The 20,987-nt window shown below is 40.2% G+C and overlaps 1 protein-coding gene across 1 annotated transcript in view; it reads right to left on the bottom strand.

Annotated features, from left to right (window-relative positions):
• The window catches only part of gpc5a (glypican 5a), a 135,770-nt gene extending 116,326 nt beyond the window's left edge, over positions 1–19,444 (bottom strand). The window contains exons 1-2 of the mRNA XM_080729865.1: positions 19,019–19,444; positions 14,025–14,186 (exon numbers count right to left, since the gene is read on the bottom strand). Coding sequence (XP_080585991.1) covers positions 14,025–14,186; positions 19,019–19,169 — 313 coding nt within the window. The 5' untranslated portion in view covers positions 19,170–19,444. The remainder of the gene's footprint in view (positions 1–14,024; positions 14,187–19,018) is intronic.
• Between the last annotated feature and the right edge of the window lie 1,543 nt (positions 19,445–20,987).

The following is a 20,987-nucleotide window of genomic DNA, read 5'->3' as shown; positions in this document are numbered from 1 at the left end:
GAATTGAATAATTATATTATATTCAAATAAATACCCTCCAGCTGTCTAATTTGTCTCTAATGACCAACCAACAAAAGAGGTGCACCGTGCACTCGTGCAGTCGTGCACTGCTCTGTTGATGAAAACTTTATTGCTAATTACAGTCAGCCACCGTAGTCGCTGTGCATGTACGAGTCCCATGTTAGATTGAGTGGGAATAACCCATAGGGAAACATTCCAAGATATTTCCAAGGGACACATTTGGCTGTCTTGAAGCCTGATATATACTTTGCCAAGTTTTGTCTCGCTTGCCAAAAAATAAATAAACAAACCTGATCTTCAAGTGAAACTTTCACTTGAAAATATTTTCTTTTCCGGCGAGCACCGCAGTCGTGGTATGACAAAGTCTAAATTACGCTTTATTCTGAAGAACCTGCAGGCCGGTGTAATAACAAATACAGCACATCTGTCACTTGTGCCCGGATGCTAATGCTAAAAGAGGACAATTATGTCATTATATCTGCTATGACAGGGACACGATGTCTGAGAAGACGGGAGAGAAAAGGGAAGCTGGTGGAGAGAGGGAAGAAGCAGAGCGTGGGCTTGGTGTGTTTAGGATTTCATCGCCTAGACGACTACACCCTAATCCCCGGAGACTCCTTCCTTACTTAGGAAATGCTTCCTTCCTTCAGGGCTGACAGAATAAGTGATTTCTGTTCTCCAGACAGCCACGGTAAAACGGAGAAACCTGTAACCTGTAACAATTTCCACATCAAGTATTATGCATACCGTACGGTACAGGTGAACAGAAAACAAAAACGAGGTATACTGTAAGTGGAGTTCTTGTTTAATACGTGTAGAAATAATATATTGTCGTTTTCGGGTGGAACCCCTTGTATATCCAAGTTTCAAATTTGTATGTTCTTTTGCAAAGTAAAGGCCTGCTTCATCGTGCAAGGCCGTCGCACAAAAGTAGTAAAAACAGCAGATCTACAAGCACACAACGCCTCGCGGTGTGGCGTTGTGTGCTTGTAGATCGGCTGTTTTCACTAGTTTAAATCATTTTTTAAAATAAAAAATGCAAAACAAACGGTTTTGGACATACAAGGTTTTCACCCGACAAAGACGATATACTTACTAATAGGATTTTGTGTAAAAATGGACCCTTAGTGTAAATAGTAGAGCCTTCGCGATGAAATGAACACTCAGGATTTTACTTTGTAGATGACATTTTTATGAGCACTGTGTGGTTGAGATCTCTCAAAACACCACTGAGCCTTGTTGTGCCTTAGCCTCGCGTAGCCAGGCTTACTCATCTGCGAAGAGAAAAGCCTGGTCAAGATATGAGGCAGAAACCGTTCTAGGAGGTGGGGCCAAATTTTCCCGGAAGTTGTATTTTTTTCGCTGGGCAATGTAAAAAGACCGCACTGCATGATGTAACGTCCGTTAAATGCAGCACTTCCGCTAGAAATCTTGGAACCAAGCGGAAGTTATATCTTGCCCAGGGTGGTTGTGCCTGTCATTGCTACTGATAAATATAATACATATCGTTGTTGCCGGGTGTAAACCTTGTACCGGTATGCTGTTACTTTTTAGTAAATGGAATAAAGAACCTTTGTTCAACTATTAATTGCGACCGAAGGTCGCAGTATACCATGAGAAATGTCATAGCTTGTCCGTCCGTCTTTCAGTACAGGAAGTGATGTCACGTGTCTTTCCGTACAGGAAGTGATGTCACGTGGTTTTACCTCATCAAAGATCAAACCCTGGATATTCATACTGTCACTGTGACATCACAGGTGATCAGTCACATCATCACAGTGACAGTCCATATATGGGTATCCCTGGTGTCATTGATATATATATCACTGGCCAGATGGCAAAGGCATGGCCCATATCTATCTGTGTGGATGGTTCAGATAGGGATCTCCATGTATGGGCATAAAATATATTGTATGTATATGGATACATATTATTATTAAAAAATAATAAAAAGTCCATATATGGTCATTCCCAGAAACAAAATCCCTTTTATGCCCATATATGGAGATTTCTGATGTCATCAATCCCAGGCCGAAAACATTAATATTAAGTCCATAATATGTATATGGATATATATTAATAAAGGATAAAATAAATAAAATGTCCATATACAGTATGGGCATTCTCAGATGATGCCCTGTTAGGGTACCCCCTTATGCCCATATATAGAGATCCCCAGGCATTAAACCCAGGTCCTAACTCGCCATGGCCCTGCTTGGCTTTACTAATTAACATACGTTTTATGCCCATATATGGAGATTCCTATATTGTCAATATTAAGGACATTATTAAGGATATTATGCTATCAATATTAAGGACATATGTGGGAATGCCCATATTTGGTAATGTCCATATATGGACATGTTTTGACATAACATTGACTATCATGCAGGGGTCTCCATATATGAGTAACTGGTCCCATATACATCACTGGCCAGATGGCCAAGAATTGGCGTGACCTCGCCCTTTGTCACCCTGAGGTCGCATGTCACCCTGAGGTGTCTTACTAGTTCACAAGCTCTTGTTAATACTCTTCATTGGTTAAATATTTATAAAACCCACCCACAGACATACTCGCAAAAAAAATTGAAAATAGCAGATCTACAACTTATCAGCTATTCTTTTGCCAGATAATACTTTTTACACTCTTGGGTGAAGTAGTATTCATCTACGAAAACTTTTACAAAAGAAAATTGTGAAAAAACATAAAAGGTTGGAATATGTCGATACAAGGTTTCTACCAGACATCAACAATACAGTCAGAATCTCTCTGCACAGAAACTCCACGGCACAGCTAAGCACAGTGTTGTACAGTAAATCTCTTAAAGGGAAAAAGCACAAATAGAACTAAGGACAGAGTTCCTACAGTATGTATCAGCATGCTGCTGTGTATAATCTAATCTTGAGTATGGCCGGAAGAACACAGCCAGCAGCAATAAATCTACATTTCAAATGGGTGGGCACACAGGAGACACACAATGTAAAGTGCTGACAAGTCTTTGTATTTTTAGAGCTTGTGTGTATGCACTACATCTGTGTGTGTGTGTGTGTGTGTGTGTGTGTGTGTGTGTGTGTGTGTGTGTGTGTGTGTGTGTGTGTGTGTGTGTGTGTGTGTGTGTGTGTGTGTGTGTGTGCGTGCGCGTGTGTGTGTGTGTGTGTGTGTGCGCGTGCGATTTCTGACATGTGTCCCCTAAGAAACGTAAACAGATGCAAAAAAGGCAACACATGACAGGGGCACGCTGCATGCATACATACACACGCACGCACGCACACGCGTACACCCTCCTCCTTTTTTTTCATTCTACTGTTCATTCTACTGTTTTTACTGATTTTATTGCTTAGCCTTTTCTTGTGTTTTTTCTTTTTCAATAATAACGTTTTTTTTGTTGTTGTTGTTGTTTTCTCTTTTCTGTTGTTGTTTTGCCCCCCCATGAAAAGGGTCTTTGGGTACTCAGAAAAGCTAAATATAAAATGTAGATATTATTACCACATATCTAGATTCATGCTGTGGGCAACAGGTCATGTGTGCTCTCTCCTCAGTCCACCTACACTCTGAGGAAAGAGTTCAATATTTACATTGACTAGAGTGTGAACGGAACTGTAGGAACCAGCTGTAAGTAAAACATAATGTTACATTGTGTGTGTGGGTGCGTGAGTGTGTGCGTGCGTGCGTGCATGCGTGTTCTTATTTTTTTGTTAAAAAGCCCTTAAAAATAAGTAAGCAAAACAAGTCAATGTCCACCCTCCACAAAGCTTTGTAAAGGAAAGCATGACCACATACATGTAATTAGCTCAAAAGAATGGTCCCAGGATTAGAAAGCGCTAAGCTAGCGAGTACGTCTAATACAGTAGCTGCTGGCAGAGGAGAAAAACAGACTTGTTGTGGTTAGACTGGCAACATTGTTTCACTGCAGCAGCCCAAATGGCCGGATTGTTGCAGGGTATTGACTCTGAATAATCCAAGCTTCACTCTAAATCCTCATCCTCTGACTTCAAACGCTGTGCGAAGACTTTCAATAGAGTCTGGCAACCACCCAACTTTCTCTCCATCATTCTCTCATTCTTTCGCTCCTTCCTTTTTTGCTCTCTGTCCTCCCTTGGATCAACTGTCCGGGCTTGAATCACAAAGCCATGCCCATTTCTGTGGGAATCTTGAGGAGGCCCAAGCTCTGCATGGTGGGCGCGTGCACACAGCACACACACGCACGCACGCGCGCACGCACGCACACACACACACACACACACACTCCTCTTGTAAGAAGTGACAACAAAGGAGGCACGGCTGTAGACCTGATGGACAAAGAGTGTTGACTAAATGAAAGGTCCGCATTTCACACAAAAGACCAGAGAGCAGGTTAGCTGTGAGAAACACTATAAAATCTAACTATCGCGTCACTGAAAGTATGTTATCTGCACACCGATGTAGTACGCTGTGGTACTAAACGTCTTTTCAAGCCTGGCAAGTTGACAGTACCATTTAGAATCATTATTAACCGCTATTTCAAAGACCCAGAGCTTATCCTGACCACTAAACGTGATTAGGAAGCAGAATGGGTTGAAATCATTACATTCAAAGATGCCAACATATCGTCGCTGTCATGCAGAAACCTCGTATCTCCAAGTTTCAAATGTGTACGTTTTTTCGTAAAGTAAAGCCCTGCTTCACCATAAAAGACTGTCGCACAAAACTGGAGAAAATAGCAGATCTACAAGCACACAGCGCCTTGCGTTGTGTGCTTGTAGATCGGCTATTTTCACTATTTTAAATATTTTTTAAAATGATAAATTCAAAACGAATGATTTTGGACATACAAGGTTTCCACCCGACAACAACGATATCCACTGACTTGAGCAATTTGATCTTGCAAACACGTCATTATCCCTTCATGCCTGCCACCATCGCTGGCACCACTCTCCCCTCTGCAACAAAAGCTAAGATGGATTTATTCTCTCGGAGGGGGTCGCAACTAGAGGTGAAACACCCCAGGAGCCAGAACAGTGATGCTAATACAACACCTTGTTAATGTGTTCTCAAATTTAACATATTAAAACCTGAGGCCCATTCGACAAATGCCTTCTAAATCAGTAGTTGCTCACACGTAATTCAACATTATTTAGCAAAAGTCTAAAAGGACACAGATGCTTTCCCTGTTGAGTGAGTTGAGACATACAGTATATCATAGCAAGTCAGCTTTATGGTGTTGTGGAAAGCTTACGCATATAAGCTGAAATATAAATCATTGCTGAAAATGCACAGAGGCTATTGTGAACAAATTAATAAGTCACAAATAAATCTTAAAAATCGTAATTGTGGCATAAACAAAATGATTTCAATGTTAATTTCAATTTATGCTTTCTAGGCACAAAGAATACTTTGTGATAAACCAATGAATCCATGTCATAGAACTGGGTATTGGTGTCATGATGACAAGTAAAAACAAGTGGAAACTAGAGTCTAAAAGTCCTGCTTGTGGCTCTAGGAGTGCTGCTCACCCCAGGTGGTAGGTGCCCATAGGGCAAACAGACACGTTTCCTGTGGGCATGGGGGCTCGAAATCAGTAGTTATTATCCGGGGTTATTATCCGGGGAGTTGCACAGCCAACAGTTTTAGATATGTTGTTTGGGACAAAAGTGTTGGGTGACTGACATTGCCAGGCTTAGAGTTCTGCTGCTAGTTGAGCTAAAAATAATTATACCACCCAAAAAATTACAATATGAGGAAACCAACATCAACATACAACAGTATGTAAAAGCGGAGTCCTATAAAAGGCAACATACTTTCCCTAACTGAGGCAAGTAGCCAATTTGTGACCAACATAGAAATTTGGTGGAAGAGAACACTGCGCTATTGTAGTCAGTGGTGCAGTACTATTTTCGGTTGGTCACATCCCATTATCCGTCTTTGTTCAAAATGTACCATCTACAAAACTCATGTTTAGATGTAAGCCTACAGACCAAAGATTCGCCATAAAATGAAAACGTTTAAGCCAGATGTATTTTCTGGAAAACAAAATGTGACCCAGATGCAACACTTGTAGATATGCATAAAAGAGAAGATTGTTTTACAACTCTAGCAGTGATTCCCAACCATTTTAATTTCAAGGACCCCCAGTTTGACATGCATTAGGCTACGGGCCCCCATTTAATGGAATTTCTATCTCTGGGATCCCAATCTATATTGTAAAATCAATGTTAATTTAACTCTGAGAGTGTACAAATGGAACCAAATGGACACGTAGGGTCCATTTGGTTCCATTTGTACACTCTCTGAGTTACAGACCCATAAGGGTCCATTTGGTTCCTAACTATCATTTAGATGGGGATACCATGGAACTCCCTCAAGGACCCCTGGGGGTCCCCGGACCCCACTTTGAGAACCAATGCATTAATCATTCAAATGTTGCAGAGAGAAATCAGAGCAATCTGAATTTCTCTTAAGACACACTAGACATGCACTAGAGTCTAGTGCATGTCTAGTGTGTAGACATAGACATTATGGTGAATATGTAAATAAATCACATAACAATTTGACCTGTGAAATCAAAAAGCAGGGTAGGATTACTTGGCCATCATCCATTTTTTTCCACAACATGCATAGATTACATTTCTTTTTACTATAGAGCCAACCTTGTTTGTCTTAAACTCAGGCTTCTTGCAGCTAATATAATAAACAGCCATTAGTAAAACTTTGTGTGCAACAATTGTTTATATGATCCATTCTATACTAATCCACACAACAATACTTGGTTTTCACAAGATTGCAAGATTTACAATCCAAAAAGCAATTCACAAAGAAATGTGACACTTAAAATTCCCAGTTTGGCATTCCTGTTTAGTTTCCACTGAAATAAAAAATACCAAAATTACAAGGAAGACAATAAGACAGACATATCCCTTGTTTTAAACTCTCATTAAGGACTAAGAGAAACAAAATATGTTTTCCACATGAAGGTTGGCAGGACAAGAACTGTATTTGAATCAACCACTGATGTAAAAGAGGGTATGCGCATGAATGGCAAATCGAGTGACAAAGTGAATGGCAAAGGGAGTTTAATGTCGTTTAATGCAATCAGATAGGACTTTTCTGTTTGCATGTATGATTTGTCAAGGCCAGAATTATTATTTTTTTTGCCACTCAGTAGACGTTCCTACATAATTTCAAGGTTCGATGATCACGCGCATACCCTATACATCCAGACTTCTATTTAAAGTACCTCACACATACTGTGCAGTACCTCCACAACAACTACCACACATACAATTTACTCTTTCTTTGTATTGCCTTTAATCCATTGTTTTAAGAGACATCTTCACTGAATTAAAGCTTTAGCACAACACAATTGGCTACACAGACAACTGCCCTAAAGTCTAGAGTTGAGTGGACAAATTACCTCTCTCATGTCCCCTCAATACAATTTCTTGCTCAAAGCGAAATGCATTGTGCTTCTTTTATTATTCAACCCTTAAATCCTCATATGAATATATTATGATGTCTGTAACTATTTGTTTTTGTATTCAAACTTAAAGAGTAATAGTGTGTTAAGTGTAAGATACTAACACAATATTACTTTTCCAACATTTCTTGAAGGACCCTCATCTAACAGTTAGAGTAGTCCTTCAAGAAATGTTGGAAAACAAAAACCTTTTAATCATAATGAAATGATCATGTCGGGCAGTACACAGAATCATCTGAGCAGGTCCAATGGAGCAGTTGGGGGGTGCCTTGCTCAAGGACACTTCAACGATAAATAATGATCTGATCCATTTCAGAGAGAGGGAGGGAACAAACATTAAGAGGGAATGAGAGACAGAAAGACAGAAAGCAGACTGGCGGAGGCGGGGAACCACCCACCCACATAGCATTGTACTATGCAACCATTCAGATTTTAAAGAGCCTAAGCAATTAGTCAAGAAGACGCTCCGTCCCTCCATTATGAGGAGAAACTAAGTGTGGCATCATATGTATGGGAAGCACGGAGGGACACAAATGCCTGGAAAAGCACTCTCCCAGATCTTAAGACCGGAGTACAAAAGGATTGTTACGCTGTTCAAGTGACAACATAAAAGAAACACAATTCGTGCATTTAATGTGTCTTTCCCATCTAGGCAGGGCTCAGCGATGCTGAATTAACGAGGGTGGATTGTTATTGGACTTCTCTGGTGTGATAGGAGGAGCATCCTGAGGTTTCCTTCCACTAATTCCCATGGAAGAGAGCCAGAGCAGCCACAAAACATGTTGAAAAACAGTATCGCTGCTGTCAGCCAGATAACTTGTTTTCACAGGGGGGTTTTCTTCATAAAGTAATGGATACAGGTCAGGTGGGCACTGGGGACATCTGGGTACCTCAATGTAAAATTGGTTATTTTGTCCAAGAATGTAATATTAGAAAAAATGGTCTTAAGTAATGTAAAGTATACATGATGTGAAGATGCACTGTAGTATCAGACTTAATTTTATCCTTCAACTTCTTATTTATGCCCAAAAATGACTGGATTTGTAGCAATTTGTAGCACTTGTAGAAATATTAGACCTTAATTGTTGAATGTTTAAGCATGTAATGATCATGAAAACGTTCTTTCACTTAAGACCATTTTTCAAATATTTTATTTTGTAACATTTTAGACAAAATAGGCAATTTTACCCAGATGTCCCCTATAGTGCCGACCTGACCTGTTACCAAATGAATACCGTCCTTTTGTCAGTCACATGACAATATGTGGCGTAAAAGTAGCAAAAACTGCCAATCTACAAGCTCACAACATGTTGCATTGTGATGCATCATGAGCTTATCTGTTATTTTTGCTATTGTTGAAACGTTTTGAGAACTTTTCACCTATAAATACACGCCCAACATAGGGATGTCAGGTTGAATGTGGCTACGTCTGTCTGTGGGTCTTATACATATTTAAGCAATGGAAGTATTAACAGGGGCAAGTTGTGACTAAATAATAACTACATTGGATCCATTGGAACACAGGTCTGTTCGTCCTGAAAAGAACCTGAAAGGTTTTATGCCAGCAACAATATAGCCTACAAAAAAGAAAGAAAGAAAGAAAGAAAGAAAGAAAGAAAGAAAGAAAGAAAGAAAAAATCACACCCGTGTGAAGTGGAGCTGTGTGTGTGTGTGTGTGTGTGTGTGTGTGTGTGTGTGTGTGTGTGTGTGTGTGTGTGTGTGTGTGTGTGTGTGTGGATCATGTGTACCGATTTTTGTGACATTTGAAGAAAATATGTAGGAAAAGGAGCAAAAAGTGTGTTTTGGAGAAAATTCAAGATGGCGGAAAATCTATCATGGCGCAAATGGGCGTGGCCTATATGGGGAGATGCGTCATGACCCAAGGAATCCAGGGAAAAAATATTTTTAATTTTCCGACCTACGGTTCAAGAGTTACAGGCCAAAACGTAAAGTGGGGTGTTATGGCGCCACCATGCGGCCAAATGACACAATTATTTTTTATTTAATCCTTGAAATCATTATGAACCTCCTCTCCAAGTCTTGAAACTCTAGCCCCTATGGTTTGCGAGAGACAAATAATTGAATGTGAGTTTTTGCAATTCCCATTATAAGTCAATGGGGAAAATTGATTCACTAATAAATTAATATCAATTAAACTATAGAACCTTTCTCTTAGAAAAGTAATAGCCCACGATTCCCGAGTAAGCCGGTCGATTTGACATATGGCGCGAGTGTGTGGTGGCAAAACTGTGGGACTAGTGGCGTGCCGAAGTTTAGGAAGTTCAGGCTACATACACACACACAGACAGACAGACAGACCCACACGGCCACGTATAGGGAGCCTGTGCTTCACACAGCTCCAAAATAAAGGAGTTTGTATTATTTTTCACACCCCACACTACAGTGGGGTGGAGGGAAGAGGGAGAGCTAGTACTGTAGGAACGATGGGGGGAGGCGAAGACAAAAACATCTCATTTACTGGTAGTCTGCAAGCGATTGACAGCCTGCACTCTAATTTGAGAAACAACAGAGAGTACATACAGTATGCTGTGCATTACAACCATGGGCAGGAAGGAGCAGGAGTTAAAAGGGGAAGGCTAATGTGCCCATTTGTTATGTGCAAGGCCTTCAATTAGGCATCTTTATTTGATGCAGCTGGAGACAGTGATTCAGCGCCAGGGCGAGAGCGGAGAGCGGTGGAGAAACAGAGAGAAGGGAGCAGGGCGGGAGGAGGGACAACACAGACAAGACAGATAGCAGCCTCAGACACTAGAGATATTAAGTTAGTCTATAAAATGCTCCTCCAAGTGGTTCTCCAAGGGGGGTTTACAAAACTCTCACAGTTAATGCTCATGAGAGGGTAACAATGACAAGCACCACCATGAATCTCCTATATTATGTAAAGGAAAAAATGCACACACGTGATTCATTAATACATGAATAAAAACTGCTCTCATTTTTGCAGTGCTGTGCCACAGCATTTCAATATCTCGTCCTCAAATGAACTTGACAACCATCAAAGTCATTTCACAGCCAAGACATACAGTATCTGGACAGCAGGGGTGATAAAAAGAAAAGAAGTTGAATAAAGACACTGGTGGGATACTCAAGTCAAGCAGATGCCCTTTCAAGCCTTTCAGCATATAACCTCCTTTTTTTCCTATCTTTCTTGGTCAGTCAGCATGTGTGTCCCCAGACCGTATTTGTCTTTCATGTGTCTTAAAGGTTCCTGCACATTGTCCACACAAAGCACAAATATGTGGCCTGCTGAGTGGGGCTTCGGGGGAGTGCTTTTTTCTCCCACTCAGGTTTGCCTTTCATCCATGGCAACCGAACTGCGCTGCCCCAGAACCCTGCAGGGCCGGAGTCAAACACTACCCAGGACTCACTATGAGTCAACACAGGCAGGGGCGTCACACCAAATTCTGGGCCCTGGGTACAAGGATTCACTGCGGGCGCCCCATGAATGTTAACTATTGAAAAATAGAAGATATACAAGCTCACAGCGCGGCACCGAGTGCCGCGCTGCGAGCTTGTATATCTGCTATTTTTTAGAAATCGTGAAAATGTGTGCAAGAAACCTATGTCAAGGACCCCCAAGATGATAAGTATTTGGCCACGGACCCCGATCTCAAAATATTTAGTTCCAGGGACCCCCAGAAGCAAAGTTTGAGTTAGAAATGTTCGCTTAAAAAATACATATATTCAAAGATTTTTTTCAAAAATAGCAGATCTACAAGCTCGCAGCGCGGCACTCGGTGCCGCGTTGTGAGCTTGTATATCTGCTATTTTTCAATAGCTAAAATTACTAGGGCCCCTCCACCTTGGGCCCTGGTAACTCAGTCCCACTTTCCTACCCCTTGTGACGCCCCTGAACACAGGCATGATGACTGAGAAAGTGTCTACGTCAAACACAATAATAATGGCGTGAACAAGAAATAAAATGTCGCCAACCAATCATCAAGGACGATGATACACAAAAGAAGAAGAAGAAGAAGAAGCTATGGACGAATGGGATCAGAGAATTGTCTTCCTTTGTTAGGGCACTTTGATTCAAAGGTCCGGAAACCAACACTTTATTTTCTATAAATTGCACAAGGAATCTGTCAAATTCACAATAACTTTTTTCCACAGACAGTTCTTCATTTCTGTATAAATGGGCCATGGATTATGTAATAGCTGTATGGATATGGTCAGTTCTCATGCAGCAGTCAGTATCTACACGTCATGTTGCACCTAGGACAACTTTAACAGTCAGTGCACTGCAGGCAGATACACACACACACACACACACACACACACACACACACACACACACACACACACACACACACACACACACACACACACCCACCCACACACACACACACACACACACACACACACACACACACACACACACACACACACACACACACACATATACACATATACACAAACATAAGCATGCAGCAATGCACACACATGAACACAAACACTTTGCATTTTTGCATATCCAAGTACTGTATTGACACACAATTGCTGTTGCAAGGGCTTGAGTGCCACTGTGCCAGTATAACTGTAAAGCATAGATGGTGGAGGAAGACATCCATGTTTGTTCACTAACAGGAGTAGTTGCTGACAAGGAATTCCGTTTGGTTTGGCAGGAATGCACACTGCCAGCCAATCCAGTGGCGAAACTACATGACTGCTGCTCATTTCTTTTTTCTCTTTTTTTTGCCTGACTTTCAAAACAGCAACCCTTTCCTATAAAAAACAGTTTGACTCTTACACAACGTGTCTATTTTGTATCCTAGAAGACTGAAACTGCATGTTTAGGCTTTTATGGAAAAGACATAAACAACCAATACTGTATATTGGTTAACCACTTAAGCGCTGCCTATATACTTCATTGTACAACAAATAGCAAAAATGTATCGCATTGAGCCACTTTGAAATATTTTCAAGATTTATGAATTTCCCCAAAATAGTGACAACAGGGTTAATGTGGTTAAATATGTCCTTCATTGACAGACCATTCATTTATTGTTTATTTAGTTTGAGTAAGGGGCAGGAATAAGATTTTCTTCTTCCCGCTCCTTTTGGTCAAGGAATGAGTTCATTGAGTTGTTATGAATGTGTATTGCTATGCATTTCCATGAGCAGAACAAATATTGAAATTAAATTAAATGAAACCCCCTGTACTACTCCGTATACACAAACTCAAAGACTCTTACAATTTGGCTGTTGGTATGTATGAGTGCAATGAGACAACAGGCTCTATAAACCAAAGATTCTGACCTTGAATTCAAATTCCAGAGTGGACACATGAAAACATCAGAGCGCAAACACAGGACCATGGCCCCAGTAAAACCTGAGTTAAAAACACTTCGTTCATACGTATACACAACTCTCCTACAAATCTCCTGAGTTCAGTAGGTGGAGGATAACAGTATATCTTTAAACTGAGAGAGATCGTTAAAGTGAATTGGTTTAATGATACGTCTCAGGCTGTATGTAGTCATACACTCTGTATTCAAAGCCCACCCTTTTCAGATATCATATGACAGCTCTCGAGCCTGACTGGGTGAGCTAACCTACACAAGGCAGGGAGAGCACACAGACAGGGGCATGTTTTCGCCTGCAACCCCACTGTCACTCATTGCTAAAGAGCTTCGGGATGGAGAGAGGACTGAAAAAAGGGAATGAGGTTAAGACCATAAGGAATTTGGGGGCTGATGACCACTTTGGTGTGCAAGCCTGTGTATAGCTTAACCCAAACTAAGCAAACCAAATACGTAGGAGGATCACACCGATGATGATGGTGATTACGATCATCTGAGATTACTAGTTAAGAGAAGTTTGAGAAATCTAAACTGGATAAACAACGCAGAGCAAAAGGGCTCAGTACTCCGGCATATGAACCGTCTATGTGCAGTAGACTTTTTACAATGATGTTTGCATCTGGGACATATGTAGCATTTGGAATATAAGAAGATTGTGTTATAAACAAGTAAAATGCATTAAGGGCGAGACGTGACTGTCCAAATCTGTAAAACATATACCTGTATATTTTATTCTTGTTAGGGCATATTTGGGTATCGCCCACAAGTGTAGATGATATTATCTACTCGCACTCCTCAGTATCACTCATCCACCCCCTACAGAAGGCCTCCTGGGCCTCCTACCACCACCACCAAGCTATCTAATCTCATGATCAGAGTGTTAGTGGCAGACCTGGAAGGAAGACAGTCCCGCTCTGTTTGTGCCCAAGACAAGTGTAGCCTCACTGCACAGTGCACAGTGCACACACACACACACACACACACACACACACACACACACACACACACACACACACACACACACACACACACACACACGCTCGCGCGCACACAAGCAACTGACTGGCCAATGACACCAACAATGATCCTAAACCATGATAGCAGACTGACATACATACAAAACACCTACACAACATCTGGACACATGCAATTATGTGTATAAACAGTCATGGACTTGTATAAACACATAACGCTGATGTGCAAACACACACAAATAAATCCTCACCTTGAAAAGCAGCCACATTGCGCGAGATGAGGAACTTGAGGCTGGAACTGGAGGTCTGGAAAACGTTCTGGAGGTCTCTTCTGGCTGCCACTTGGTACCTCTCCTCCATCTTTTTAGTGCAGCAGGTCAAGTTCTTGGACATGCATACCTGCAGGTCTGACCCTGGGTTTCAATGAAAGGTAATCCCTTATCAGTTAGATTTAGAGAAAGGTCAGATTAACACTGTTATGGTCATTTAAATAAGAGTACAAAAGGAGTCATTCACATTTGGATTCTTAAAATTTGATGAAGTAAATGTCTGTATTGGTGACAATTAAATCCATTAAGTCATGAATAGAATAGAATATACTGTATTTGAATTGAATAGGGATTGAATTTGAATTTGGGATATTTGAGCAGTAAACGTTTACTGTGACAAAGAGCACATGAACCCTTATGTGGCCAAACAAAACATGTCCATGTATTTCACATTCCTGAATGTCCTCTATAAAATTATGCTTAATGTATACTCTTTAGTCTGTACAGCGGTGACACTGAAAATAAAATAAAAAACTAAAACTAACTAAATCAGGCTCTAGAGACTGTACGGTGTTGCAGTGGACTGGGTATACCATAAGCTTTTAGTATTGCACAAGTTTGAACAAGTCGTGCAAGTGCTGAAACACTAAAACAGGCAGATTTGAGAGGATATCAAAGTCAAAATGTTATCACCTCACCAAGTGATGTTTTAGATTTTTCCACCGCATAAAAATGTAAGCAATCTGCACACATAGGGGACGATCAAAACATCATAGAGGGGGATGCAAAACTTTGAAAATACTCCTCCTCAGACATGCTGAGGCAAAGTGTAAAGAACTGTTGCCAAAGACACTATCAGCTTTGTGTGAGGATCAGTGCAGTGGGAACAGAGCTGGTGATGGCACATGTTGAGGAATTCTAACTCTTCTAGATAAGGAAACATAAAAGCAACACAGGTCTTGCTTTCTTAACCCAAACGCTCCCCAGAACCATTTACACTTCAATTTTAAAGACCGTTTTCTCTCAAGGTGACAGACTGGCCTGTTGTGTTTTCACCTATAAACAGGATGCCGTTTATTTATTTCAAGTGCAAGTTATTTATTTCAGTGTAGTTCTTCAACCATTGTTGAAGGAAACAAAAGTTAAAAAAGCTATTATAAATTCTATTTTGTGGGGCGCCCAGTCGCCCACATACCACACATATCACTTAGGTATTGCCACATAGGCATGGATGCCTGGCGGCGTCGCCGGTTCGATTCCCCATCTCTCCCCCCAATTCCTGTCAGTCTACTGTCCTATCCGATAAGGCATAAAAGCCCAAAATCAATTTTGTTTATGGTTAGAATACTAAAAGCATTTCCAGCTTCATCATCCGTTCAGTAATATCTATGTGCATGGCATGGGACCAAACAACCTGCTAAGACACGGCCAAAAGCAAATAATTTAAGACCCTATTGACACCTGGTTTAACAAGCTCCATATACAGCTTTCAAAGAGATTGATGGCTAGAAACAATGATTTTTTCACACACACCTTCCACCCCATATTGAATCAAGGCTTATGCAATATGATTGACGGCACAGGAAAACCCCGTTGCTACAAAGACAAAAGAAAGCCCAATTGAACTTTTCCACTGCAGACACCTAAATCCTTCTGTGGACAGATGATTGTGATCAGTGCTGTATTTACAAAAGACCAAATGACACATGTTCATAGGAAAGAGCAGCCCCTCACCCATACCAAACCACCATGGTCAAACACAGTGGAGGATAGGTAATGCTGTTGCTGCCTGTCTGTGGGGTTGCTTTGCAGCTTTTCTGGCACGATGAAATCAGAGGATAGTCAAGGCATTATTGGAGTAACATGTTCAGTCTAGTGGCAGAAAACTAGGTCTCTGTTGGAGATTGCATTTTCAGCTGGTCATCCCTAAACATACTTCAACATATTCAACAACTACTATGATTTAAGGGGAAATTATGGGCTCTTCAAGAAGGAGCAACCACTAATCCATATCTCACTACAACAACAATAAATCAGTGGTTCTCAACCTGTGGGTCATTTTATTTTGGGGGGTCCCCAGATGATTGTGCATTGTTTTCTCACTCAACAGTGAACAATCCAACATAATGTTTAAGTGTATATAGAGGGTATCTGCACATTTCTAAAGTGACAAATGATGGACTTTTTAATACCTCTAAAATGACAATTGGCTAAATTGTCAAATATTAGAGGCAGATATACAGGTAAGTTATATTATTATATATTATATATATTATGTACTACTGAATATACCAGGGTGGTACAGTTGCAGAGGAACTGCCTTTCAAGTCAACTAGACTAGAAGGCAAAGGTTCATGTCCTGTGTTTGCACTGCATGGACAGGCCTTACCTTGAGCAAGGAAGACTGGGAAGAATACAACAGAATATTCTGAACAGGGGTGTCGCACCAAATTCTGGGCCCTGTTTAAGGATTCCCTGCGGGCCCCCCATGAATGTTCTTCATAGGGAACCCATTTAGACTGGGACCGCAATCAATGCATCATTACGCATTATTTTGTTCTTTAACTATTGAAAAATATACAAGCTCGCTTGTAGATCTGCTATTTTTGGAAAATCATGAACACTTGTGCAAGTCTTTGAATATTTCAAATCCTACTAAGGTTTTTTGAAAAACCTATCAGTGGTGCTGCGAGATGTTCGCTTAAAAAATACATATATTCAAAGATCTGCACACATTTTCACAACTTTTCAAAAATAGCAGATCTACAAGCTCGCAGCGTGGCACTCGGTGCCGCGTTGTGAGCTTGTATTATCTGCTATTTTTCAATTGCTAAAGTAGAAAATAATTAAGGCCCCTCCACCTTAGGCCCTAGTAACTCAGTTCCACTTTTCCCCCGCTTGTGACACCCCTGATTCTGAAACAATGAGATCCCACTATAGCACCTTTCCAACTTCACCGCCACAAACAAAACGGTGTCCAGATTTAAATCCCAGACGTTAGGGTCCATTTAAAATGTTGGGAGTGATGATGATGATGGCCTTTGCAAGGGGATATTTAGAGGTTTAAGAGGCATTTGAGGGTTTTCAGTCCGTCAGATATGTTTCCTCACAGCAGCAGCTGAGGAAGGAGTGATGAAGTAAAAATGGAGTGGCTTGTGTTTGGCAGTCAGCATATTTTTACAGTTTATGGCTTTTCTTTCCAAGAGAAGAGGCTAGACAGCATGCGACCACATATCAACCAGGTCTTCCCAAAAAGTCCAGACATTAAAAGCTGTCATTGGCAATGAATGGACAGTTGGACACTTGCCAAAGCTTGTTTTTCCACTCATCCTTCTCTGGAAAAAACAATAGTACAGAATGAGAAAACACCAATATAAAAGTATAAGCATTAAGCAGTATATTATATATGCAAATCAATGATCAGCAAGCGTAATTATTCACTTCACACAAAAGTATTCCTTTACAAGCCACTTATCCTCTGCTTTGGAAATCCTAAGTAACTATAGAGTTGCTTTATTTCTTCACCTCACCCACCAAATGCAGTTCTGTTCAGATTCACTACACCTTCATTCTGTTCGGGTCATGACCCGGGGGATATTTGGTTTAAACACTAATATAAATTTTAACTTAACAAATCATCATCATCATACATTGACTTTGTCTCAATTCCAAACAATTCATATGATATGGTAAATGTTTGCATTTATGCTTTGCTATATCACATTTAACACTGAAAGAGCTAGGCGTTTTTACTGATAGCTGAAATTCATGTATAATAAGAGCTGAACACATATGTGAACATGGGAACACATTCATGTCACATATGAATGTACACTTGTACTTATACTCTAGGATGTACATGCTTCACAAACACAAACACAGTCTACATGTGAGGCACATATTATGAGCTTCAGTCTGTCTGCTGTTTTAGGACACACTGAACGGCGCTTTCTCTTGCCAGATGCTTCAAGTCTAAAGTTCACTGTTCATTTAACCATTTGTATCATTTGGATTGTTTGGAATTGAGACACAGTCAATGTATGATGATAATAAACAGATCATAACAAGGAAGTAACAGGAAGAAAGTGACACGTAGTGTTGGTAATTTTCCACCACTAGTGACATACAGTATATCATGATTTCGTAGTCAGGGCAACCAAAGTTACTATGACCTGTAATCAGTATTAGCCTGAACCTACAGTATCCGACCAAAATGTGGTCTCTATACTGTAAGTTCAGTTCATATTATATATAACCTTATGGTCATATGAGCTTCATACACAAACATAGAATTATGTATCATAATTCTTATCTTATCAATAATAAACAAATCATATCCCCCGGGTCAAAATGACCTGCGAACAGCATTAGAGGGTAAAGAAAATGAGGGGTGTTGTGTAAACATTTTTTTTATGTTAATCACAGAAGAATCTTTAAGGACAGTTAGTTTCAGGTGGAAAAAAATATAAACTTCTACCTTTTTCTTTCAAATGAAAATGTAAAACGGGTCAAAATGACCCGAACAGAACTTAAGGGTTAACTGATGGACACATCAGCCACATAAAAGCAAATGTTTGCCTTTATACTGATTCTAGCCTAGAATATCACCCTTTATATGCTACTGATTCTATTCTAGAATATCATCCTTTATACTGATTCTAGCCTAGAATATCACCCTTTATACTGATTATAGCGTAGAATGTCACCTCAACCTTCACCTTAAAGCTGAAGAAAATCATTTTAGTTGCTGGTGCCATTATGAAAGGTTCGAAATGTAAACTTTCGTGTTCCCCTTGGCAACAGCCTATGCTAGTATAGCCTAACCTCACGCAGCATATCAAAATTAGCACTATAAGGACAATCTTCACAAAAAAGCAAAATGAAGAAGAAACTCCTCACTATATAACAGTAACACATCGAGTGGCGCTAAACTCATCTAGCCTGAAGGTGCAGTTTTGCAGTTCAATCCACCATACCTGATTTGGGGTTTAGAGGCAATAATTTGATCGGTCCTATTTGCCTGAGCTGGAAAACTTTGCGCACTTCGTCGCAGCTGGTTGGGTTTCCAAAACTTAATCCAGTGCAACAAGCCAGGAACAAAATGCAGTTCAACTCTTGCAAACCCATTATAAAATCCCAGTTTACAAAAAAATGAAAAAATGTGGAGGGTTTTAAGACGATGAAGCTCTTTTCAAACCATCTTTATTTTCTCAGCATGTAGTCTATATTATGCGCTACTCAGGTGAGTCCCACATTTCCGATTCACAGATCACCATAGTCTATTATTGTGCGCAATGATAGAGTGGTTAAGAAAAGTATCCCAGGTTCTTCAGCAGGCTATCTGTGCATTCCAGTCATATGTGCAGTTGGTGCAGCGTGTAGTCAGACATGCTCTCCAAAGTGGTCCGGTGGAGGCTAGAGCGCTGAGGCGGATCATACCTGCGGGCTTTTTCAATCCCCTCGCTGTCTACTTGGCCTGCAGCTCCATAACGCCATCTAGTGGATAAATCGCTAATGCTTTAGGCCAGTTACGTAGTTATCAAAACCTTTTCATGTCAACGACCACTAAATGAATGTGTATTTGGCCGCGGACCCCATCTCAAAAAGGTTTTGCCTAGATAATGTGGTGTTAAAAACTTCTGTCACGGTTTTTTGTGAAAAAGATTACATAGGCCTATAAAGGGGCCTTGTTTGACTACCATAACTCTGAAGAGTGTACACATGGAACCAAATGGACGCGTAAAATAGGGTCAATTTGGTTTCATTTGTAGGCTACACAGCTACACACGCTCAAGAGCAAAATTCCTAACTGTCCATCATTTATCTGGGGACCCACTGAGAACCAATGCTTCAGGTAACACATTACGCTTATACTTTTTTGTATTTATTTATTTTGACAGAAAAGTAAAGAGTGCAATGTGTGCTAGTCATAGAGTAGGCCTATATGTAAAGGTGCTAGTGCCGTTTTGTTTTAATTATTTGTTTTGTTGGTAGCCATCTTTTAAAATAGAATTGTCCCAAGTAGGCCCCAGTGGGCGAGAAATCATGCATATTTTAAAGACACAATCTGTCATTTTAACTAAGCAGTGTCAGGTCAGCATGCATAGGCTACAGTATTGTTAGTAAACAAACCTATAGAACTAGTTTAAGCGCATTAATTTGAAATGAATTTTTACTCCCTTTTACAGCCATAGGCCTACAACTCTATGCCTACAACAGAAAATTGGTCACCTGCAATTTTGTTGGCATGGCCTAGCCTACTCTTGCTTAGGCGTTTGTACCTTCTTATTATAACTCTATGGTTTGTACACTAAACGTCAGAAATGTAAACGTAAACGAATTTAGCGTCATATTTTAATAGGCTACTTTTAAAACGAATTTAACGTCATATTTAATAGGCTACTTTTAAAACAGGTCCGTTATAAATACTTTAATTTACAGCAAAGCAGAATCGCATTACGACGTGTAACAACTCAAGAGTAGGCCTATAGTCTGAGTTGGATGTGGACTTGGATCAATATCAATCACCTGATAATTTGCTAGCGAACATTTAACTTGTACAACTCAGATTCATTCCAAAAACATCGTGTGTAAAATTTGAAAGGATAAAAGCATTTACACTGTAGGCTTAATGCTTTTATCCATGCAACACAAGAGCAACATACCAATTAATACTGTATTGTCCTAGTCGTTTAAATTAAGTGTTGTCCTTAATGTTAGTTTCAGCAAAATAGCGATTTCTTTCAAATTTACTTAATTTAATATGCAAAGAATTACCAATGTCCTCTGGAGTAGTCACATTCTAAAGATCTATTCCTACTTCCAATAATACAGCAAAATGTCACTGATGCAGTGACACACACCTGACACCCAATATTTATCAGACCGATTGCCACACCAGTCACTTTTTAAAATATAGCTACAGTTGCCTTCTATAACAAGCAG

This window comes from Nannobrachium achirus (assembly GCF_963921795.1).
Source record: "Nannobrachium achirus genome assembly, chromosome: 7".
NCBI lineage: Eukaryota > Metazoa > Chordata > Actinopteri > Myctophiformes > Myctophidae > Nannobrachium > Nannobrachium achirus.
This window is presented reverse-complemented; position numbering and strand designations above follow the sequence as displayed.